Source organism: Cyclopterus lumpus, chromosome 19, assembly GCF_009769545.1.
Source record: "Cyclopterus lumpus isolate fCycLum1 chromosome 19, fCycLum1.pri, whole genome shotgun sequence".
In the NCBI taxonomy this organism is placed as follows: domain Eukaryota; kingdom Metazoa; phylum Chordata; class Actinopteri; order Perciformes; family Cyclopteridae; genus Cyclopterus; species Cyclopterus lumpus.
The window spans coordinates 11,991,180-12,014,445 of NC_046984.1; the positions used below are offsets into that span (position 1 = coordinate 11,991,180).

At 40.7% G+C, this 23,266-nt stretch overlaps 6 protein-coding genes across 6 annotated transcripts; 1 reads left to right on the forward strand and 5 right to left on the reverse strand.

Moving 5' to 3' along the window:
• Window positions 1-151: 151 nt before the first annotated feature.
• LOC117748998 (dual specificity phosphatase DUPD1-like) lies at window positions 152-2,496 on the reverse strand. The gene is made up of 4 exons (XM_034559179.1): window positions 2,315-2,496; window positions 2,021-2,244; window positions 1,044-1,248; window positions 152-236 (listed from the first exon to the last, which is right to left on the reverse strand). Exons 1-4 carry the CDS (start codon window positions 2,494-2,496, stop codon window positions 152-154), a joined length of 696 nt encoding a protein of 231 aa, XP_034415070.1.
• A 161-nt stretch (window positions 2,497-2,657) lies between these two features.
• Window positions 2,658-5,851, reverse strand: LOC117749001 (dual specificity phosphatase DUPD1-like). The gene is made up of 4 exons (XM_034559182.1): window positions 5,724-5,851; window positions 5,291-5,508; window positions 4,461-4,558; window positions 2,658-2,759 (listed from the first exon to the last, which is right to left on the reverse strand). Exons 1-4 carry the CDS (start codon window positions 5,849-5,851, stop codon window positions 2,658-2,660), a joined length of 546 nt encoding a protein of 181 aa, XP_034415073.1.
• A 962-nt stretch (window positions 5,852-6,813) lies between these two features.
• LOC117748999 (dual specificity phosphatase DUPD1-like) lies at window positions 6,814-8,853 on the reverse strand. The gene is made up of 3 exons (XM_034559180.1): window positions 8,699-8,853; window positions 7,798-8,018; window positions 6,814-7,040 (listed from the first exon to the last, which is right to left on the reverse strand). Exons 1-3 carry the CDS (start codon window positions 8,851-8,853, stop codon window positions 6,814-6,816), a joined length of 603 nt encoding a protein of 200 aa, XP_034415071.1.
• Window positions 8,854-12,323: 3,470 nt separating this feature from the next.
• On the reverse strand, window positions 12,324-13,745 carry LOC117749000 (dual specificity protein phosphatase 13-like). Its single transcript, XM_034559181.1, has 3 exons — window positions 13,618-13,745; window positions 13,205-13,422; window positions 12,324-12,535 (listed from the first exon to the last, which is right to left on the reverse strand). Exons 1-3 carry the CDS (start codon window positions 13,743-13,745, stop codon window positions 12,324-12,326), a joined length of 558 nt encoding a protein of 185 aa, XP_034415072.1.
• Window positions 13,746-15,082: 1,337 nt separating this feature from the next.
• si:ch211-223p8.8 (dual specificity protein phosphatase 13A family protein) lies at window positions 15,083-17,313 on the reverse strand. The gene is given in 4 exon segments (XM_034559326.1): window positions 15,083-16,385; window positions 16,506-16,723; window positions 16,822-17,021; window positions 17,293-17,313. Coding segments are annotated over 4 exon segments (633 nt in total). The 3' UTR covers window positions 15,083-16,191.
• LOC117748997 (sphingomyelin synthase-related protein 1-like) lies at window positions 17,307-23,200 on the forward strand. The gene is made up of 6 exons (XM_034559177.1): window positions 17,307-17,495; window positions 18,455-19,030; window positions 19,795-19,890; window positions 20,588-20,705; window positions 20,803-20,953; window positions 21,468-23,200. Exons 2-6 carry the CDS (start codon window positions 18,474-18,476, stop codon window positions 21,770-21,772), a joined length of 1,227 nt encoding a protein of 408 aa, XP_034415068.1. The 5' UTR covers window positions 17,307-17,495; window positions 18,455-18,473; the 3' UTR covers window positions 21,773-23,200.
• Window positions 23,201-23,266: the final 66 nt, after the last annotated feature.

Sequence of the window (23,266 nt, forward strand, 5' to 3'; positions counted from 1 at the left end):
TAAATTTAGTCCAAAGTTGATATTTTACATAATGCCTTTTAAAGCTACATTTTCATTCCATCTGTAGATTTGTTTTCTATCTTTATAAAATGTTGGATTTATATTTTACCGAAGTGTAGAAGAATAGAGCCTGTGAATAGATCAAACTAAGCTAATGGATCGCATGTAAAACGCAACTTGTACTTGTGTTTATGTTTATATTGCTCTTTTGTAGCCTTTGTACCTGTACAGAGTTGCTGGTAAGAACAGGAGGGAAATACCTGGCTATGTGCACACAAATCAGACAGAATGACATTCTTGTATTTATGACTTTTCTCCTTTTGTCAGTCACTTAAAATGCTGTACATTTTAGCATAAGAATAAATTATGATTGACCATGTACTTGATTGTTCTCCTTTTAATTTTAAATATTTACTCGCCTGAGGCGTGATAGATTTTGAATTTGTGGTAGTCCAGGCAGCTGTTTTCTCTTCAGAAAAGTATTTTTAAAATTTAAAAAAGGAAATTTGACTTGATTTACTTTAGATTTTACCGTCTAAAAATCAGAAACTTAAAAGCAAAACCAATCATGATTGATCACAACGTTAACCGGTAAAATACGAGAAAAGTGAAGAACAGAAAACATGGGACAACGAGATGCTGCATGCCCACCAATTGTGCATTTAATTACTAGGCCTTTTCATTAAAACCTGAAATGTTGCAACTGGTGACGGGATCCGCACTGGAAGGCGTGCCCTGGATTTGTCTCCCAGTACTTACATCTACAAAAGACTTGTGACTTGACCTGAGATCAGCTCTGACATACTTGAGACTTGACTTTCTCTTGTCCTGAATGACTTTTTACTAGGACTTGACTCGCGTGTGACTTGAGATCTTTACTTGACTTAGACGTGTCTCAAATTGCTTGAGGGTTGGCCAGAGTTTAGTTTTCTTTGACTTGTCCTGTCTTTTGTTCCTTCGCGATGACTTGGAACCCGACTTGAATTAGTCTCCATCGACCTGAGGCTTAACTTGGCCCCCCCGAGGGCCTCCATCCACTCTGCTCTGTACCCTCTTCTCTTTTCTCCAGGAGCTGCATGTCCAACTCTCTCAGCTGTTTCAGGAAGCCCCAGTTGGGGACGATCCTCCTGCGTCTCTTCACGTGTTCGATGGCGTCGACCACCGTCATGTTTTCACAGATCATGAGGAAGGCCAGGAAGAGTGAGGCAGAGCGACTCCTTCCCATCACACAGTGCACCAGCAGTTTATCTGAATATGAATTAATCACATTATCAGAGAATACCTACATTATTTTTTGTACGTTCTTACTTCTCTACTAGTGGTCTGTATGCAGAAAGTTTGGGTTTTCCCAGATCTCATTTGAGTTCCTTGAAGAATAGAAACATTTCCAGAAACAATGCCATTTTGGGTAATCCTTAGTCGTCACTAAGAAAACTGCAACCAGGCAAAGCGTGAAAACAATCCCTAGGAAGAAGTACATTGTTCCCGAAAAACACATTGATTTCATGTCTTCTTTTCATGCCAATAAATAAGGATGGTGGCTGAACTTTAAAGGGGACATATTATGAAAAGCTCACCTTTTCTAGGCTTGTGCACATACCTCTGGGTATCTACAGTGCCTCTTCCAAGCCACAGACTTGTTGTTGTGGGCTGTCTAGATCAGAAAACCTGTGATTCAACAAACCAATCAGATTTGCCTCCTCTTCCTATATCACATGCAGGCTCATTAGAATATACTGACCCCCTGTGTTTCAGACCAAGGGTGAATACAGGTATATTCAGGCATGCAGAATGCAAAAACTTAATACGCTCTTTGAACATTAAAGCATGTAAACATGTTCCAGTAAATGCCCAAAATACAAATATGAATCTGAAAATAAAATGTGTCTCCTTTCAAACTGAATAGCTCCAAACCCCTAAATACTCAGGGGTGTTTAAAGCCTCGTCATTAAACCCTAGATACCACCAAGTCGTCCCACTCATATGGCTGAAATGACTCTTGAACTATGTGTTGTCTTACTCTGAGGATTGCTCAACGTTTCTTCTATAAACCGGGCGGCAGAGAAGAAATACTGGCTGAGGTTAAAGGTTGTGATGTCTTCTGCTACCACGCCATAGTAGACCATGTCCATGTCGCCGTAGTAACCAGCTCCGGTGTCCACGTTGTTCCACGTCCCCTCTGCTGCGTTCAAGATGTGCGTAATCCCCAACCTCTTCAGATTGCACTTGTCCTTTGCAGTCTGCCTGCGAGACGAATATTATTTTAATCCTCCATTATTTTACCAATTTAGTAATTTTTAACTTTTTTACTCACTTGTCCCCGATGTAGACATTAGGCCAGACCTCGTTGACATGAGTGTAAGCCACACTCCCACGGTTTAGGATTTTCTCCAGCTCATAGCCCCCAGGTGTGACATATTCATCCACTGGACTGGATTCCTTCACTGCCTTTGTAACATTTATCTTGGTTCCAGTCTTTGACTTGTGAGAAGCCATTTTCTCGCCGTGGCTTCCTCTCACACATGATTTATTAGCTTAAGGGGAGAAAAGAAGTCAAGAAATACCGCGGTTGCTTTTTTTTTTTTTTTTTTTTTTTTGCTTTCACTTTTCTCCCTCTTATAATCATGAAAAAAATAAAGCATTTTCTACATTGTTTTTCACATGCATCTCCAGAACCACTCACCGAGAGATTGAAGTCCTTTGTTTTCCCACTTGTGAACTTTGCTTTTAGCATTCTGGCAGCTTGTTGTGAAGCAGTCCTTAAAGGCAGAACATTGGGAGGTTTAATTCTGCCAGGCTCAAGTGAGGGCACAGATTGTATAACCGCTCTGTGACGGGAATCAAATGCAGAGGATATTTTTAGGGCTGTGATGTGGCGGGCCCCTGACCTTAGCTGCCACGTTCCCTGCCTGTGGGGAAAACTTCCACCCAGCCAGTCCCCGCCATCCACTTCTAAACACACAACTTTAATCTCCGCTGCTGGCAGGAAGCTGAGCTTACCCAAACTTTGCATTTGCCAAAGGATACCCATATTCACTGGAGTGAACAGGGCACACTGAGCTTTTGCTCAGCCATATGAGCGACTCCTTGAAATTGTGTCAGTCTCTTTTAGCCTTCCTGCATATCTTCAGACGCTGCAGGAGAGAACGCTCAAGCGCTGCCTCACAACACCCGTTAAGGATGTTCTGCATTTTCCGGAGCCTCTCGGGGGCCAGAAGAGAACTGAAATGTGTCAGACTGTTAGACAGACAAGGTTTTTTCACAGGATGGCACATGTCTTTGATTCCCCGTTATATGATATGCATGGTCCATTCAGTGATCTGAATGCGAGCCCCCAAAGTGAGACAGTGATGATGACTGTATTGCAGAATGGCTGGATGAAGCTGCTAACATGTCAGACAGAGTTTTCACACCATCAGGCTCCTTTATTTTTCCCTCATATCTTCATGCTCTGCCATCATTCATTCTGACAGGGAAATCATTAAACCTGTGATATCCAATTCCTTTTATTTTGACAGCATCTCTCTCTCTCTCTCTCTCTCTCTTTCTATCCATAGCTCTCTCTCTCTTTCCCTTTCTCTCAGTGTGCTCTGGAGAGCATCTCTTATTAAAATGGCTTCAGCGTTTCATCTCTTTTCAAAGTCTGACCTGAATCTGTATACACACTCAGAGCCATGCTGGCATATTTTTATCATCTTGTATCGAGCCTCTTTAGACATTGCAGTTTTAACTGTACAACGCTGGATTGCAGCAGTCAGACACATTATTTTGAGGGATTGTGAATATATAAGTGGAGCATCGTTTATTTATAGGCAGAATTGCTGTTCAAGAATTGCAGTAGTTTTGGCAGTTGTGCTATTTGTTTTAATGGCCTCTGTGATATTGATTGTGCGGTGTATGTGACCATTCCGGTGTTTCTATATCTTTCAGCTCGATAACAACATCATTGATACTTTACTTTTGATGCTTTACAGTTCTATATTCAGCGTATGTAATTTTCCTGACACTGCAGACAGCCAATGGTTTTGAAATAATTTATATGAAAAACAGTTTTAATTAGTGATTGTAGACGAGCTCAAGTCAAGTCACAAGTCATGAGGGTGAGTCACAGTCAAGTCACAAGTCTTAAGGGTGAATCAAAGGATGCGATGGACAACACAAAATGTGCAAACTGATTTTCATTATGACTTTATTGGAAACCCCGGCTGGCTTGAAGGTCGAAAAATACATTTTCACAAAATCTAGCAGCCATATTTAGCTGTAATATAAAGAAAATGTAAGTTGTATTAAACAAATCAAAACAACTCATATGGAGGGAATTCCCAATCAGTGCTTTATCTCTTCACTTCTCGATGTTGTGTCGTTTTCCTCTGCAGGGCCAAAGAAGAGTCCAAGTGACAGAGTTGATTCAGAAATCCAACATTTGGAAGAATGTTTCTGTGCCTGCGAACGGCCTCCACAGCCTCAACGAGGGAAAGTCCTTCTCTGATCATAAGGAAGGCCAGTGCCAGAGTCGCCGAGCGGCTGATTCCTCGTGCACAGTGGACGAGCACCTTACCTACACGGACATTCGACAGAAACACTTAAAATGTCAGCTTTGTCTATATGAAGCATGCATACTGTAACTCTTAAATAACTACCAGAATGTAATTGCTAAGGACAATGTACTTGTATTTGTATGATAATTGTTCTGTATGTAGGGTTGTAACAAGACAGTCAGCTCATGGTTTAATATTCTTAATATAATCAATTCAATTTAACTCAATTTATTTGTATCGCCCAAAATCACAAATTTGACTTTACAATCTGGACCGTAAACATATATAACAAAGTGACAAGAATGTACATTTGTAACGTGTACAAACTGTGTCAAGTTGCTCCATTCATAGAATTTTATAATTGATTTTTCTTTTAGTGAAAAATATCTTTTGGTGAAAAATGTGAAGAAAAAGACTCCTAGATGAAGAAACATATCTTTAAACCAGGTTAAATAAAAAAAAAAATGAATGCCTGACAATGTCTTCAAGTTGCCAAACACTTCATTTGGTCACAGACACTTTTTTTTAACACCTTCACATTTTAGATTTCCTTTGAGAATCTTTCTTGTGCACATTGTTAAACAGCAGTTGAGTTGTAATCAATAAATGCAATATCATAATTGTTCTGACTTATTTAAAATCAAGTTTTCAGCTCATTATATTTATTATGTTGTGCAATGACAGACATATTATTACACGCCTAACCTAATGTGTTTCTTTTGTTTTCTGTGGCTCAAACGGACTCAATGTACCTCTCAGCTTCAGAGCAGCGTGGATGAAATCAGCCGTCTCAGTGAAGAATGGGCTCAAGTCAAATTCTTTACAGTCTGTTGCTTCTACTCCATGATACCGTATGCTGGTGTCTTTGTAGAAATGTGGCCCAGTGTCAATGTGCTGGGGGCCATCTGCAGCATTCACCACATGCGTGATTCCCAGATCCACTAACAGGGATTTATGCTGAGCGGTAGCCCTGCAAACGACACGAGAGATGATACAAGGAATAGAGATTTCTCTCTCTCCCTCCCTGGAGCCCAGCTCTGTGAGCGTATGTTTTCAAATGCAATCACATGGTGACTCAAATGTACAGATTTTATATCCGTCCCGTGAGTTGGCCAAATACAGGACTTGTTTGCAGCAACAGTTTCACAATCAGATCAACCAGAATGCAGTGAGAACGTCACTTACGCATCTCCGATGTAGAGGTTGGGCCACACCTCGTTGACAGCTCCAGTGGGCCGTCTGTTCTTCAGCAGAAGGCCGAGCAGATCGCAGGTGGGCGGTGTCTGATGCTCTGGCTCCTCCTCTGGGCTCATTTCTGCATCTTTCACCCCGGCGTCGTTGAATAATTATCACAAATTGCATTCAGCTCAGCGCTTGGTTCACAGTGAGATAATAACCCCAAATATTTGATCCTGTTGCTGCTTGTGCTGCTAGTTTTTACTTCCTGTGTCGCATTTGGAAAAGAACCACGGTGAACTCTAACCTTATTAGTGCAGCTCGCTTTCCATCTGAGCAGAGCATCAGTGTTGTTTAGAGAGGCTGAGCCCCGCTGGAGCGAGACAGCTGAAGATGCCAGTTGTCTGGGCAGGAGCGGTGTGGACTATTTATTCCTCACATGACCGTGACAGAAGCCAGGCTGCTTGTGTTGTGGCAATTTTAGCTGCAGAACCACATGGGTGATTAGAGTTGTGTACGAGTGATTTGAAACATGGTGCGGATCGGATGCCTCACTGAGTCAATCTAAACTGCACCGATGTGTTCCTAATTTGAGATAATTTGAAGGATAATGCTGCTGTTCTATCATTTCATTTATGAATTCAAGAATGAAGCCACTGTGTAGCCACTGCCTGATGATTCCATCCAGAAACTATGAAATACACATAAAAACATGTATTTGTTGACATATGTCCTCATTACAATGGACATGCACACTGTAGTTTATTCTGAGAGCACCAGGAGACTATATTTCATATTTCTGGAGAGTATCTCTGAGTCAGACAAACACCAGTGGTTGTTGACAATCTCAAAGTTCATTTCATGTTTTGGAGCTTTCCATTATACTAAAATACTTTTCTTTGGATAAAGTAGTTATTGATTTTGTTAGTATCTGTTCACTGTAATAAAAGGCCTTGAATGTATTTTAAGTCACTTTAATTTCTTCTCAAAAAATGTAATTTGTTTTCCATAGAAAAGACAATTAGAGCATGTTTTAACATTCATATCTCCGTTAAACACAACAAGTACAACACGCATTTATGAACTGGTGGATTGTATCTCAAGTCCGTCCGTTGGCACCGCAGCTCCTCGATGATCCCGGGCAGTGCAGCTTTTTGTCCAACTCTCGGAGCTGCTCCAGGAAACCATTGTTAGGTGAGATGTTCCTGTTGGCGCTGACAGCTTTGATGGCGTCCACCAGCGTCATGTTCTCATGGATCACCAGGAAGGCCAGGACCAAAGTGGACGAGCGGCTGAGACCCATCGCACAGTGGACAAACACTTTACCTGCCAATACGCAGAAAAAACATCATTTTCTATGGATCAATCCACAGCTCAGCCATACTCCATAGCTCCATGTCTGTATTTACAAGCATGCAATGACTGGATTATTGTGGGGAATTTTTTTATTCTAACTGTCTAATGTGTTACTCCTCTCCCTGTGGATTAAAAAGCATGCACATCACAGAGAGGAGCACTTCTAACTCCAGACTAAAAGTTTTCGACAATGTTGCAACAAATGTTTCTACACACGGTAATCCCTGGTTCCTTATCGGGCCTGAGGATTAGGGCGCATGGGAGCGCGTAATTGAACTGTCTTGGCGTGCGTGTATTTCTGCGGGGGATTACTGTAGACCCCGGCGCACACTGGAGCCAGCACGGGAACGAGGAGGCCTCGTCTTATTACTGTCGTGTCAGATACCGACTTCACTTTGCATAACAGGCCAGGCAAGCACAGGCCACAAACATAATTGTGTAATTTCCATGTCCAATAAAAGTGTTGCTTACAAATTACCAGGGCAATCCATTTAAAACCAATTTTCCTGGCCAATGTTTGAGCTTATGAGAAGATTACCGTGGGGGAAAGATATTAGCTTGATATTATGTTTAGTGTTTGATTTGCATTTTAATGTCTAATACAACTGGGAGCTGCTATACTGGGAATTGACTGACAATCGTCTCTGTGCTATGCCTTGCAGGGGAAAAAATGACCCCCTCTCCCCCAAGTAAAATAAATACAGTGAGCCCAGGGAGAGCTCCTTACCTTTGGGCGAGCTTAAAGCCTTCTTGATAAAATTGGCCGCTGGGTAAAAGAAGGGACTCAAGTTAAAGGACGGCATGTCAAAAGCTTCCACTCCATGATAAGTGATTTTGGTGTCTCTGTAGAAGCCGGGGCCCGTGTTCACGTTGAACTTCCCATTAGCAGCGTTAAGTACATGGGTGATGTGGTGAGCCCGGAGTGTCCTCTTGTCTCGGGCTGCATACCTAAAGGAAAAAAGCATAAATTATCTGTCGGTGCAGATAAGTGAAAGAAGGGTTTGTCATTTCTATGAGCATACATATGACCATTTTTTAATAAGGAATCTTTTTTTTAACTTAGAATGCTTATTACTAATTATGTTAAAGTTGTCATCTTCATGATTAGTAACACATTTACTAATGCCTTATGTCATTAATAAGCTGTTTAATGCAAATTTCGGAAGAACGTTTGTGTTGCCAAGTTGTGCACCCAAAGCTAATATTTAGCCTATTTGTATATGACAACATAACATTTGTAAATGCGTCAATGTTGGCAACCCAAAACTACTGTAAAGCAAACGTATTACTGAAAAATGAGATGTGAGTTATGGAACCAGCAATAACAGATATGGGGCAGCCAAAAGAAACCACTGACGTATAAACTTTAGTCGATATTTTGAACTAGTTAGCAAACCGATTATAACAGCTAATTTATCGAGCAGACATGAAGCAGCTTAAGCTTGTATTTGAAGTCTCGTTGAATGTAACGCTCTCTTTTAGCTCGGGGGTTTGATCTCTTTTAATGTACACATATTTCTGTGACCCACTAAATCCATAAAAGATATTGCTGCTTTTACCATTAACACGTTATTTTTGAATTTTTTGGTGACAATCTGTATACCCTTTATTAGCATGCCTGGTCTCACATGTCTCCAATATAGATCCTGGGCTGAACCTCATCCAGATGGCTGTTGGTCGCTCTCTTTGTCCACATCAGCCTCTGGAGCTCTGATGCCGCGGGGGTCTCATACCTGCCGTCTTGCCCCTCTGGGCTTCCCAAGTAGCTGAGGTCTCTGAGCATATCTGGATGCTTCACTTCTGCTTTTACAACCTGTCGCATAGAGGTACCACTTATGATACTCTAACAGAGTTTAACTGGGAGCTTAAGCAGAACTGGTCCCTGCAATGACATTTGGACTGTGCCCAGAAGCAGAAAAGTCATCAAAGGCTTGGAAATGTTTTTTCTTTACCTCACTCGTCAACAGTTTAAGAAAGAAAATGTGGATACGGATTCAGACACCATCTGATTTCCCTTTGAATGCTTAATAACTCCACTGATGACTAATAGGCTTTATTGAAGAGAGAGGTAACACTGAAAGAGAAATACAATGGAGGATTACAATGAGGATCAATGAAAAGAACATTAGGTATAGAGGCTCATCGCCTTTAAATATAGACTATTATGCCAATAAATGCACTCCACAGCAGCAAAGGACCACAAGAACACATAATTGTGGGATGACCTTATGAAGCTCTCATTATTTTATCCATAGTTCAGTAGCACTTAGGTGAGTTTATTTATCCCCAGAGATACAAAGAAATTGGAATTCAAGGCCTATGAACATCAGCTTTTCATTTCCTGCGGGCAAGTCCAACCTGTGCATTTACAATGTACACATTGGGCCTGTGAGGGACTTATAATATGCAAACTGTATACATTAGCATCCATTTAGGTAGCTGTGTGATTCTGCTCCAGGCTGAGGATGTACAACTGACGTGTATGCATTGTTATAGCAAAGAAACCGATGGCAGCTCAGCTTCTTATTTGCATTCTGCTGGAGTGTGGTGACATAATGTGACACTCAGGATTTGGAGACTTATTGTCGCTTCCACAGGGACGCGTCGTTGGGACCAAATCTGTCTCAGTGACCTTTTGTTAAGCTGCCGTGGCATATGGAGGTGCACTCAAACATCATGACAGTTTCATGCATCCCTGCATGTGTATGGTTGCCTGTGTGTCGTGTGTATGCAAGAAAAGCTGCATCTGACCCTGCATACAGCCATGCATGAGTTTGTGAGTGTTGGAATTGTAAAGTGTGTCTTTGTACAAGTACAACATGTGCCCGCAGTAACTGGAGGCTCTTCTTTCTCCTCATTGATCTATAAGTACAACCCTTCCCTCCCTCCCACAGTCAGGGCAGAGAACTGATTTCCCTGGTGCACATGTTGAGCTGCAGCGCTGCTTTCATAGCCTCCCCCCTTAGGTTAACCTGTCCTTCCTGCTCTACTTCTGTGTAATTAAAGATGCTATGTATGGGAAAGTGCCCACGGTTAACATGGGGGGCAAATAAAAAATGGCTTTTTACCTCCTCCGGGCCTCTTCGTGGTGGTTTTATGAATTATACTTCCCTCTTTGGCCTTTCCGATATGGTTTCGTCTGGATTTGTGAGCAAATTAATAAAAGAAGAAAGTGTGGTAATCAATCAGGCAATGCAGTATCATCACAGTGCATCCTTGTTTATTAAATTACTTCAGAAACAAGTTCACTGTACCTTGCAAACAAAGGTATAGAGTACTATAAATCCATACACTATACAGCCTAATAAATATTTTCCAACATGAACTTCAATCTGCAACAAATCCGTAACAACAAATTGTTAGCAGACACTTGCCTCGACTGGAAACGTTGCTTTTCAAGATCTCTCTGTTCAAGAGCGACATGTAGGTCGACAGCACAACTGTCTACGTTCTCCTTGACAATCTACCCTGCAACCTTTTTTGCTATTTTAACTTCTGAATATCAGCCCAAAATAATTCTGGCATCATCTTCTGCATTCCTTTAAGGATACCCGAGCTACCAGCACATGAGGGAGGATAGGACACTGCTTTTTCACGAGCAAGATAATTAAATCAATGCTGCTGAGCCTGAAGTCTCTACTGAGATTCTTCTTCTTAGTGAAATGTGCTTAAATTAACACCTGGACATTTGGTCAAGTGTGGATCACTTAGTAATAAATACAACAGAAAAGCTGACACGTAAAAATAGACATACTTAGTCTGGCCTAAAACATAAATAGTATGTCAGAAACAAATACAGAAGAAAGACTGAGCATATGTTGAAACATTACAAACATTTCTTTTCATCAAAATTCTTTGCAGAATTTAATTAACTGTATTTTCTTTTTAACTTATGACCAATTATATCCATAGTTGAAACCCATAGCATATATTGAAATTAAATTTGTGACTTCAGCAATACAAATTGTGCCATGTAATTCAGTGTGCATTATGCGTGTGTTACAGTGAGGTTGAGTATAATGATATATAACAGGGAGGAGTGATTGCTGTCAAACGCTATTTAGTTTATGCATGAATGCAGCTTTTTGTCTCTGACCTCTCTAATGTTGCTCCAGATGAATTAATTGACAAACAAAAGATCTGAAACTGTTTGATGTACAGTGATGATCTCAACTAGCTTGACGAACAACACTAAAGGAATTGAACACGGATCTTGTTCAAGACGGATGCTGTGGATTAGTTCCCATTTTGAGTTTGAATGTTCACTTGCAAAAACATGTTTTATCTTTTGAGTCATCCCCAGTTTAGAAAAAAATAATGCTTTGTAAAATCATTTGGTCCATTCTGCTGTAATAAATGAGGTGCTGAAGAAAAATAAATCTTACAAGGAGAGGTAACTGAAAGACATAAATATTCATAAAATATCCTTATCATTGGCATTCATTGTTCAGCCATGTCTCTGTTTTCACATCACATTGCATTACGTTTCCAAACTGTCATTTTAAGATGTTTTTAGTTTTTATAATCTCTAGCTCTAAAAACATTTTAAAAACATGAAATGTCCATAACATTTGGAAGACGATAATGCAGCTTATTACAAACCAGAACCAAACAAAATTTGATTTGAATTGAGCGACAACTTTGCAATTCATTGTTAGATCTTTTAAGCTAGTGAGGTAAACAATGTAAAGGTTGGCCTGAGGGTGGCGCCAGAGGGTCAGCCATGTTGTTCCTACCTTTTTACCGCTAACATGTGTTCGCGTGTTAACATACTACCATCATGCTTCCATGCATATTAACAACCAGCTTATTGGATGTTACCATGCTGTTAGCATGACACATTTAGCCTACAAAAGCCTTCTGTTATCAAAACATTAATTGTTTTAAATTGCTAATATTTAGCATGCAATGTTTAGTATGTTAGCATGCTAACATGTTGGTGTAGCACGCTAGCATTGCAACTAATTTGAAGAAGACTGAACACCTGCATTAAACTTACTAATCTCATGTTAACAAAGTGTGCAGCTTTCCCATTTGTCTTGTTTTTTTGGTTTACGTTTAACATGCTAACATGCTATATATTAGCTGTTAATCTCACAGTGCAGCTGAGTCTCACAGAAATTCAGTCATAAGTTAAACCAAATTTCATGACAGTGCATTAGAAATATTTCAATCTGGACCAACAGACTGACTGGCATCTCCATCTCTAGACACCACGCTGCTGTGTGGCGGAAAAGTGTAAACGTCTCTTGATTACAGGATGTGACATATTTGTTTTTTTCTTGTCAGCTGCAGATCCAGATCCAACAGCAAAGCCAGGAAATTCCTGTTGGGGTAGATGGCTCTCTTCTGGATCAATTTCTGCAAAGCCTGTTTGAGCGGTAGGTGACGGTAGATCATGAGGTACGCTAACACCAAGGTCGATGACCGGCTCATTCCCATGATGCAGTGCACCAGAACTTTCCCTGAAGAAGAGACAAGATGAAGGGAGAGGGGAGTGGGGAGTGGGGAGGAAGGATTAGAGAGAGGCCTCAGTCTTATTAGTATCATACATGAGTGCCTGTCTCATGCTGTGGCCTTTCTTTTTTCCTGCTGTGAGCTATAAATAGTGCCTCAAATTCATTGCCTTTGTTCGTTTAAGGTCCCTTTGCAGGCTTGGCCCGACTGTCTCTTTAATCCCAGCTCGTCCCCTGCTTGATAACTTCTTTGAAAGGAGCTGTGGTCAATTATAGATTTAAATTCTGCAAGGTAAGACTCTTATTACTTCTGCTGGCTGAAAATACACTTACATACCTTTACAAGTTGTGTTACACTGTGTTGGCAGGTGAGACGGAAAGGACGGCATGATGGGAGAATTTGAGAATATGGGTTTATTAATTTCAGTTTATTTTGTACAGCCCAATATCACAAATTACAAATTTGCCTCAGAGGGCTTTACAATCTGTGCACATACGACATCCCTGTCCCAGGACCTCACATGAAAAACTCCCCAAAAATAACCTTTCATTAAGGATTCAAAGAGTGAAATTAAACATGTGATGTGCAGGAATTAAAAATATAACTACCATATGTTTGCAGTTGATTAAAACTCACTGTGTATGACATTTCATGTAAAAAAAGAAGAGGAGTCTTACCATCAGGTGACTTCAGAGCTTTATGAATAAAATCAGCTGCAGTCTGGAAGTAAACATCCAGATCAAAGTGTGTCGAGTCATCTGCTGGAATGCCACAATACACAAAGCCGTTGCCATAAAAGCTTTGGTTCCCTATGCTGCCTCGCTTGGAGTGAGCAGCGTTTAATACATGAGTTATACCTAATTTCAGCAAGGTAGTCTTGTTTTGGGCTACTGCCCTAGCAACACAAAAGAGACAGAAAGGATTTCAAGACGTATGTGAAGGCGAAGCATCATAGCACGATATTTTTATTCCAGAATTATAATCTGCAGGAGTGATGTAAAAGATCATGATTGTTTAACATTACAAGTAACAGGTTTCACATGTCCCCGCGAGGCAAACTCCTTTAGTCTGAAGTAAAAAGTATACTTACACATTCCCTATGTATATGTTTGGCCAGACCTCATCAACTTGACGAAGATGTAGTTTGCACGAGTCCAAAACCTTCTGCAGATCCTTCACACTTAGATACTCCTTTCTCTTGTCTTTTAAGTCTGACATTTTAAGTCCAAATGCCCCGTCTTAGATCGATTACTAGTCAAAATGTTTGTTGTATGAAAGCAGTTCCCTTCAGCTTGGGATCAGGATGATCTCTACGAGCAGGTGTTTATCTGCTGTCACTGGACAGTTACCCAATTTAGTGCTTAACCTAGCGTGTAGTCTTACTCATGCAGAGGGCAGAACAACAAACAGAACGGCTCAAGCTCTGCTTTTCACATCGCTATGGCGCTCTAATTTAATAAGCCTCAAACAGAGATGAATAATTCCATAAAGCAGTGATAATTACATGCTATTACGGACAAAATGTTTAAGTGCATTGCTTATACAGGATGACAGAAGAGTCAACTTTAATGCAGCATTTATGGAATAGATATACTGCAGCTATTAATGCTCTGACATAAATATTTTTGAAAGTAAATTGGCTGAAAAGGGAGAAAACAATAAAGCTTTGCCCCTGGCTCCACATGACATCAAACAGCCCTCACACTGCTGCAAGTGCCTCTTGTAACCCTCCTGTTATGGTGCAGGTCAATTTCACCCATTCCAGCTTTTAAATGGAAGAAAAACATAATTAACCTCCATAACATGTAATGACCTCTCTTCATTCAGGGTCGTGAATATGGAGGTAAAATGTGGGCGCAATGATGTGTTGGAAAATCCAGTACTGATGTTGTGCACAAAATCGGTCAATAAATGTCTCCGGGTCATTTTGACCCGGAGACATTTATTGACTAATTATTTAAAGTGCTGCTTCTGCTTATTGATTCATCTACAGTGGTGTGTGCAGGAACAAATCTCATTTGATGTGTACATGAAAATAAAATCCTGTCGTGATCCAGGTGTAGATGTGTTTGAAGAGGCTCAGTTGATACTGCATACATTTATTTTTATTAGAAATGGCGTTTCATTTCTAAGAAATATTGAATATGGTTTAGAAATATTCAATGAATTCCACATCAAGATTTTAGAGAGGGCAGCAAAAACCTTTTTTCTAGAATTAAGAATATATCGCAAAGATTTAAAAACCTAACCTAATTCATCCGTCATATACATACATACAAAATACATGAAGTTTGACCTTGACATTTAATCCATCCTTAGTATAAGGAGCAGATGTAATTGTTTATGTAACTGTTTAATTGGATACATTTTCAAATAAAAGAATGTTCTCCCAACATTATGGTGTAACAGCTGTTTCATTGTTGAATAGTGGTGGAGAATACTGAATCCATTATTTTATCCCTAAAATGATCATTTATTTGTCAACTCCTCATCTTACTGGTGATGATGTTAGGGTGGCCAGGTTTTGGACACAGAGGCAGAGGCTGAGACAGGAGTAAAGTCACTGATGTTTATTGGAAATGTCCAATAAGGAAGGAAGGAAGGAAGGAAGGAAGGAAGGAAGGAAGGAAGGAAGGAAGGAAGGAAGGAAGGAAGGAAGGAGCTGGAGTCGGGGCAATAATCCAGCTGCTGGTCCTGGGCAAGAAGACAGGCACGGTTAGGACATGGAATCAACAGGACGTTTTCAGAATCTCAATAGTTACGTCTTAGCGGCAGCTAGAACTAACTTGAACTGAGTCTATAGCAGACTGAGAGCAGGAGTGGAGCTTTTGAAGGCAGCTGGTCAATCAAGCCCCAACTCCAGCACACCAGGTTCACATCAGCAATTAGCCACCTACACATCAAGAGAGAGATAGAGAGAAGGAGAAAGAGAGAGCCTAGTAGGCAGGTGAGGAGGAGGAGGGCATGACAGATGATGATACTTGGCTCGTCACACTATCAGATATTCACCTCACAATAATTGAATTAATGATAAAGATAATATTCTGATACCATGAGACTTTATGACGCACTTGAACAAATCCTTAAAGCCTGTGATAAAGCATTAACGATGCGTTTGAAACTGTTAAATAAATAATAAATGTGTCAAAACTCATGAAGACATGTTATATATGATTACAGCTTCTACGTTGTCAAACATTCAACATCTTTTTACACACCAGTTATGGATGCTTCCTAATGGTGAGATACCTGCTGATAATTACTTTGTTAATCATTTTAAATGTGAAATCATTCTGCTTGCAACTAGATTATACTGTGTTATAAAGCATTGATTGATTGTCCATGATGTTTAAAAGTGAATACACAACACAACATAGTGGATGTACTTTTTCTTCAACATTGAACAAAAGTTAAATGACTTAAATCGATTCTGCTCAAGGGTGGGTTGATTACATTGATCTCCTACTAATATAAGGGTCAATATCCTGTGAACTGACCTGGGTCAATAGATTTCATACCATTCTTGGAAACCGACTGATTAAAGTCAAAGTACAGTATTTCCTACCACTGAAAGACACTGAATTCACAATTTGTCTCAAGTAAAACAGGTGTTTGGGGTTCTGTAATTTAGAAAATCAATTGGTTTTGAGGTGAAGGGGATTACTCATGATGTCTGGCGTAGTTTCATATCCAAAGCACACAGCTGTTTGAGGAAACCTCTGTTTGGGAAAATCCATCTGCGCTCTTTGACCTTATTGATGGCCTCTAGCAGGGTGTAATGGTGGCGGATCATTAGGTAGGCCAGGACGAGGGAGGCAGATCTGCTCACTCCGACTGCACAGTGGACAAACACCCGCGCTGGTGAGGAAGAAGAAGAAAACAAGGAACCTGAAGCATTAGTCGATACTGGGAGTTTACTCTGGATAAGATGAGTGACTTGCTTAGAGATAAAAATAAGCAAACACCATGGGTATTTACCACCAGTCGTGTCAAGTGCACTCTGAATATACTCGGCAGAGGGAAAGAAATAGCGAGAGAGGTCAAAGGACGGTGAATCTTCTGCAGGCACTCCATAATAATCCACAGCGGAGCCATAGAAGTCATGACTCCCCTGACAGTGCATCTTCCCATGAGCTCCATTCAGAACATGAGTGACGCCCAGCTTCCACAGACTATAGCGATCATTGGCCACTGACCTGTGGTTATAACAGTTATAACAGGAAATACATTAAAAGGAAACAATATTGCGTTCATTTGATGTATTACGCCGTCAAGAGCCATGTCAAATACTTACATGTCACCAATGAATAGGTTAGGCCACACTTCATCCACATGATTACCAAACCTTTTTCCTCCATACAAAACCCTCACCAAGTCCTTCACTGACAGAGTGGCAGGGCACACTGCGTTACTTTGCTGTGCAGTGTTCATAGTTGACTACATGCATATTTGTAGTTGCCTCCATAACAAAATGCTACTCTTTCTTTTTAAACTCTGTTGAGGTTATACTACATTCACGTTGGTACTGACAAGGACAGGTGTCCCTGTCCTATAATTAAATCAGTGACCTATAAGCTAAACGTTGGTCAACCTCACACCTTTTTTATCTTCAATGTATACACTGTGTGATGTTTTGAGGCGGTTAATTGCACACAGACGCCATTTATGTATGCATAACAACAACAATACTGCAGAATTAAAGACTCACCAGTACTCTCTTTTTACCAGGAGGTGTTACTGTTGCTCAGCTGGAGAGGATTCTTACGTGCGCAGCTACTCTGGACATTACTGCCTTGTGCTGTCAACAGTATGCTAACTAGCGCGAAGCCAAGGGAGGCGACATGATTCCCAACAAGCCAGTGTTATTGCAGCCACCGCTCTTACGATTTATTCAGAGAACCGTAAGATGCCATTCAGCAAGCTAGCTGAATAAATCCCTGCATCGTCTTCTGTGACGCCTCGGTCCGGGTGAGTGAGCGTGCGGCTCCACGCGCTGGTCGAACTAGCTAGCGGCATGCTAGCTAACGTTAGCTAGGTTAGCTCGACCTGAATTAGCCTGCTTGGGAAGAGTTCTAGTGATACATTAAAATATGCTTTCGTGTCTACCTCGGGCGTGCTTGTGGGGACATACCCCGTCGACCACCAGGTGGATTAGTTATCTTAACATCACAGGATATTGAGGACAGGTTAGTGGAATTAGCTACTGACCCCACCTTATTGATAAGCCAGTGGTGTGGGACAGTGCAAGGTGGTTGCTTGTGACTGGCTGTCTGAAGTGAGTTATAGCTGCCCTCTAAACCACAACGTCACAGTGGTTTAATGACATCTAAAGCCATGCCCCCAACAGGTAGACATGCATTCAATATATTCTTTGGTCGTTCTGGGATCAGACTCAAGAGACAAGGTCTGTTTCCACTGACACTGAAGTTAAGCCTAAACTAGAATTCTTCTGATTAGTGTGTCGGATATATTGGCTAATAATAAGACTGGGGATAATAGCCAAAGATTCATTATCCATTTACAGCTATTACAAAAGTCTCAAAATCACTGTCTGTCCCTGTGGAATATGTTTGCTCCTTAATCTACATGTGTGTGGTGGTGCAAGCTTATTTCATCACATCCTTGCCAGGGTTTGCCTCATATGTTTGCTCCAGTTGGGAAAGCTCAGCTTGCTCTTGAAGCTCTTCAACTTGTTTGTCACTTTTAGTTTTGTGACAAAGTGAAGCTATTTTCTGTCTATCTGGCTGTGTTGCGTGGTTTGTTTGGAATTACTGTAGCTGATTCAGTGGAAATAAGGTGAGCCAAATGGATCTTACTTCTCCTGAAGATGTCTCTGTTTATTGGCTAGGAAGTCAGTGAGGAACTGATACTGGCAGTAAGGGAGAGCTCAGTTGTTTTTCTTGAAAATTGAATGTGCTTTTCTCCAGCCTTCAGAGTCAGGAGGAAATGAGCCAACTGAGTGTCCGTCGCTGGACACCCAAACACGTCGCCAAGTGGCTGAGGGAAGAGGGCTTCTGTGACTATGTGGACCTGCTGTGCAACAAGCACCGACTGGACGGCACCAGTCTGCTGGCCCTCAGCGAGTATGACCTCCGCTCACCGCCTCTGGAGCTCAAGGTGCTGGGGGACATCAAGCGGCTGATGGTGTCCATCCGCAAACTACAGAAACAGAACATTGACGTGTTGGAGGAGCTGGGTCTTCCCTTTGACGGTCACTCTCCTACGGGCTCCGGAGGCAGTTTGGACTGGCTGTGTAATGGAGACTCGGGCAGAGACTGCGACAGCACTGACACAGCACCAGTAGGAGAGGAGTATAACCAGTACACCAATGGGAAGTACAAGCAGCAGACGAGGCGCCTGGATCCAGAGTACTGGAAGACAGTGCTTAGCTCCATCTATGTGGTCTTTGTGTTTGGGTTCACGTCCTTTGTCATGGTCATAGTGCATGAGAGGGTGCCTGACATGCGCACATATCCTCCACTGCCAGATATTTTCCTAGACAGGTGGGTGTGTCACATTTTCTGACCTGGTGCACTGGATAGCCATAAATACAAAAAACTGTGAAATGCCAAAGAGAGAGTGAACAAATACACATATCTATTAACTGTCACAATATCATACCAGATGGTGGATATTATAACCGCCCTACTTCCTTGTAGCATGTTTCTATTATTATCCTCACATATTCCTGATGGGATAGCTTTGGTTCAAAGAGACCTTTTGAGTGTGTTTTTTTTTTTTTTTTAAGTGACCTACTTCACAGTGTAACTTGTTGTTTATGACCAGATTTGAGCTTTTCATGCAATGTCTTTTCATGTTTTTTTGGGAGAGCCGATTTCAGTGACATGTTTAGCATGATAAAATGCGTATAAGCATGTTAGTCAATTTAGTGATTTTTACAGTCCATATTTTGCTATTTAAAGGCATAACACTTTAAAAAGAGTAATTAGAACCTGTGTGAAATATTTCAGCCTTGACTAACCCAAAATATCTTACAAGGGTGCTTTTAGGGCTGAGTCTAATGGTTAATTCATGATTCAACTAATTATGTAATGAGATTAATAATTTTTTTAAATCAATTTCTATAAATAGTACATAAAATGTATTAAAGAAACTGAAAATTGATATTCAAGATACAACTATATAAAACATAAAAGCAGCAAATCTTCACTTTTAAGAAAGATTACCAAAATAGTTATCAATTAACTTTTTATGGAATGGACTACTCATTTCAATACTAATCTCTCTTTTTGTCTCCTTTCAACAGTGTTCCCAGAATACCATGGGCCTTTGCCATGGCTGAAGCATGTGGAGTGATCCTCTGTAATGTCTGGTTGTTGGTTCTGCTGCTCCATAAACACAGGTAGAGTCCTGACAGTGTTCACATAAGTGCAATGTTGTCACCACAGGGATTGAGCTGTAGGATTCCTCCAGTTAAAGAGATGGCGATCGATCGGCCATGACTAGTGACCGGCAACCGTTTGATATCTCTGATTTATTGCTGGTCAACTTTACTTACATGTGCCGATGAAGGTTTTACGTTGCACAGACCGTAACTTCTGCTGCATGTCGTGCACACAGTGGCAACACACACACACACACACACACACACACATACACGTACACATACACGTACACACACACAGTGTCAGTGTGGATGATCTTCTGCGTGAGTAAAGAACACAATGAGCTCGTAAAAGTGGGATATACTGCAATTGATTTTCAGTTGGATCTACATTTCCCAGTAACCTGGAGCACTTTTATTTTGAGATGATTTTGAGTGAGAGAAGGTCTTGTTACTAGGTGGAATTTTATTATGTGTTTTATTATGAAATACAATTAGATTTTAATTTTCCATGAAAGACACTTTACACATCCAAGAACTATAATCAACAGGATACACAAATGTGTATCCTGTTGATTATAGCTCTTGGATGCAATATCGGAATCGGTATGTCAGACTCTGGAAAAATAAGAAAAAGGAAAATTGGTGCATCTCCACCTGCGGTGTGTCCCTTAAATCAATGCTTTGGAAGTTAATCGCTTGTCACGACTTGTAGGTCCATCCTTTTGCGGCGCATGTGCAGCCTCATGGGGACGGTGTTCATGCTCCGCTGTATCACCATGTTTGTCACCTCCCTGTCTGTGCCAGGACAACACCTGCAATGCTCAGGAAAGGTAACTCGTAATGAATTCTCTATATATCTTAAACGTTGCTTCTCTGGCTCTTTGTAAGATCACAGCACTGAGAGTCTCCCTTCTTCTCTTCCTCTAGATGTATGGGGACATGTGGGCCAAACTGCAGCGAGCTGTGGCCATCTGGAGCGGTTTTGGGATGACCCTGACTGGCGTGCATACATGTGGTGACTACATGTTCAGCGGCCACACCGTGGTCATTACCTTGCTCAACTTCTTTGTCACAGAGTGTGAGTAGCTTTTAAGTCTGAGCTCCTTTTTGTAATTTTGTGTTGCATTCAGCGGGGACCAGAACCACTTACATGTGTACTTCAAAGGTGAACTTCATTCTTAAAAGTGATTGATTGATTTTGGTGTTTGTTCAAAACAAACAAAGGTAAGTCATATCTTTAGTTATAACTCTGCCTCCTCATTTTGGTTAAATGTCTGAATGGAATGTATTGTATTTAAAGTAACGTTCTGACTAATGTACAGTCTGTGACATCAAATGTTAAAGTACTGAATCATGATGATGAAACAGGCAGAGGAAGAGACACTGTAACCATATTTGGGACCATTGTCTCTTTGTTGCCACTCAGTGTCCTTCACTGGTACTGCAACTGAAATAAAATGTAGCCTTCCTCAGTCTGACCTGGACAGAAATATTCTGTCTCTCAAGATGGGATAGATTTCTGGACAGCTATAAAATTCCCCAAAACAATGAAGCTAATTTGTTTTAATGTAAAAACGATTATTTTTAAACAGACACCCCACGAAGCTGGAACTTCATTCACACGTTGTCCTGGGTCTTGAATCTCTTCGGCATCTTCTTCATCTTGGCTGCACATGAACACTACTCCATCGATGTGTTCATAGCGTTCTACATCACGACCAGACTCTTCCTGTATTACCACACTCTAGCCAACACCCGGGCCTACCAGCAGAGTCGACGAGCTCGCATCTGGTTCCCCATGTTCTCCTTCTTTGAGTGCAATGTCAACGGTCCCGTCCCCAACGAGTACTGTTGGCCCTTCTCTAGGCCGGCTGTGATGAGGAGGCTTATTGGATAAGGAACAGCAGCAGCACTGTCAGAGACTTCTTAGCCCGTGCTGTTTAGTCTGCTTTGTCAAGTTGCCAAGTGAGGCGTGTGATGTCTTCTTCAACAAGGACTACTGTTGTGATCCTGTTAGCACTAAGGCCTGATGGGATACACAGAGCCATACCTTATATTCTGGGATTTATTTTCAAAACCTGCTTCCTGTGTCACCATTTTTAGACGGATTTAACAAAATCCCCCAAAACATACAGAGTTTCTTAAAGGCCCTTAAACACTCGGCTTGATTTTAAAAAGTGTCTCATTTATTGGTTGCTTATTTCTCCTAAAGGGATATATAATTTAATATAGCGTGAACTGCATTTTTTAGTAACTCCTATCCTTAAGACTTACTTGGAAGCCCGTGAGTAATTTTGATGGCACACATCAAAGAAGCCGCATAAACAAATTCTCAGGCAGCAAGTTCCCTAATCCTTCACAGCAGTTTGCCATTTACTGTGCAATTAATATACCCAAATATTTAAAGGTTTGGATCTGGATTCTTGACTGAAAGCTTTGTCTTTCCTCCAATTTTGTAAACTCTAAGGACCACTGTTATCAAAACATAACTCTTATGGACCACTGTTAAAGCAATATGTAAAGATCTACATTATGCCGTTTTCTGTATTGCAAAATGTTAATCGTTTTGAGAAACGGATGATACTTCTCTGCCATTGTTTCACAGTCGTTCCTTGAAAAAATGCTTACTTTGTTACTTGATGTTGACCGAGCAATTCCTTACTTATTGATGAATACACTAAAGGATGATAATGTCATTATCAGCCAAAACATGGAATCAAAGATTAATTTCCAGTTGTCTTAAAGTATAATTCCAATTGCCAATTACCTTGAGTGTTATGGTAGGTTTCTCTGTGTAGAAATGTCCCAAATATTTCATGTTAACTGTTTGATAGCTGTATGGTGTTTATTTTTGTTTGAATCATTATACAGTGTAAATAATAATGATCCTTTGACATTAACTTGTAGTAATAGTTCTTTAAAAAGGATCCTTAAATTTGTATTTGTTTGTATTAATTTATTTCGTTTTGTAACAGTCGATAGGTATTTTTATATTTCATATACAGCGTTACAGCGACATGCACATGAAGAAATATGTTTACAGTTGCTCTTGACTATGTATTTATTTGAAACACAATGTGCTTTTTAAGTGTAATGTTGATTTCAATGTGGCCTCTACATTTCATTGAGTGAAACCTACCGCTGTAGTAGGAGAGCTGCTATTATTACAGCACGTTAGAAACATAGATATTCTAGATGGAGTTGACGCTCTACAATTAATTATTTCATTGAGGAATGATGCTGTTGTGTTTGTGCTCACGCAAATCCGCATCACTCATTTCATGTCTCATTCAGTCATTTCAATCATTAAAGAGCTGAAATCAAAGTTTCTTTTATTCTTTTTGCATGCACAACACTTATTTGTACATTAAATGTTCATTGTATAAAGACA

Bases quoted from the DNA above. Each gene is read 5' to 3' on its own strand.
- LOC117748998 (XM_034559179.1), bottom strand. From the start codon at position 2,496: ATGGCTTCTCACAAGTCAAAGACTGGAACCAAGATAAATGTTACAAAG. The intron at 2,245-2,314 runs GTGAGTAAAAAA...TTCGTCTCGCAG, and splicing joins AATGTCTACATCGGGGACAA to GCAGACTGCAAAGGACAAGT. The intron at 237-1,043 runs GCAGAGTGGATG...TGTTCTTACCAG, and splicing joins AAAAGAGAAGAGGGTACAGA to CAACTCTGTACAGGTACAAA.
- LOC117749001 (XM_034559182.1), bottom strand. From the start codon at position 5,851: ATGAGCCCAGAGGAGGAGCCAGAGCATCAGACACCGCCCACCTGCGAT. The intron at 5,509-5,723 runs GTAAGTGACGTT...TGTCGTTTGCAG, and splicing joins AACCTCTACATCGGAGATGC to GGCTACCGCTCAGCATAAAT. The intron at 2,760-4,460 runs GTGGAGGCCGTT...TCTGCCTTTAAG, and splicing joins GACTTTCCCTCGTTGAGGCT to GACTGCTTCACAACAAGCTG.
- LOC117748999 (XM_034559180.1), bottom strand. From the start codon at position 8,853: ATGCTCAGAGACCTCAGCTACTTGGGAAGCCCAGAGGGGCAAGACGGC. The intron at 8,019-8,698 runs GTGAGACCAGGC...TTTTTCCTTTAG, and splicing joins AGGATCTATATTGGAGACAT to GTATGCAGCCCGAGACAAGA. The intron at 7,041-7,797 runs GTAAGGAGCTCT...GCGTATTGGCAG, and splicing joins GGCTTTAAGCTCGCCCAAAG to GTAAAGTGTTTGTCCACTGT.
- LOC117749000 (XM_034559181.1), bottom strand. From the start codon at position 13,745: ATGTCAGACTTAAAAGACAAGAGAAAGGAGTATCTAAGTGTGAAGGAT. The intron at 13,423-13,617 runs GTAAGTATACTT...TTGTGTTGCTAG, and splicing joins AACATATACATAGGGAATGT to GGCAGTAGCCCAAAACAAGA. The intron at 12,536-13,204 runs GTAAGACTCCTC...TCTCTTCTTCAG, and splicing joins AGCTCTGAAGTCACCTGATG to GGAAAGTTCTGGTGCACTGC.
- LOC117748997 (XM_034559177.1), top strand. From the start codon at position 18,474: ATGAGCCAACTGAGTGTCCGTCGCTGGACACCCAAACACGTCGCCAAG. The intron at 19,891-20,587 runs GTAGAGTCCTGA...CACGACTTGTAG, and splicing joins CTGCTGCTCCATAAACACAG to GTCCATCCTTTTGCGGCGCA. The intron at 20,954-21,467 runs GTGAGTAGCTTT...ATTTTTAAACAG, and splicing joins CAACTTCTTTGTCACAGAGT to ACACCCCACGAAGCTGGAAC.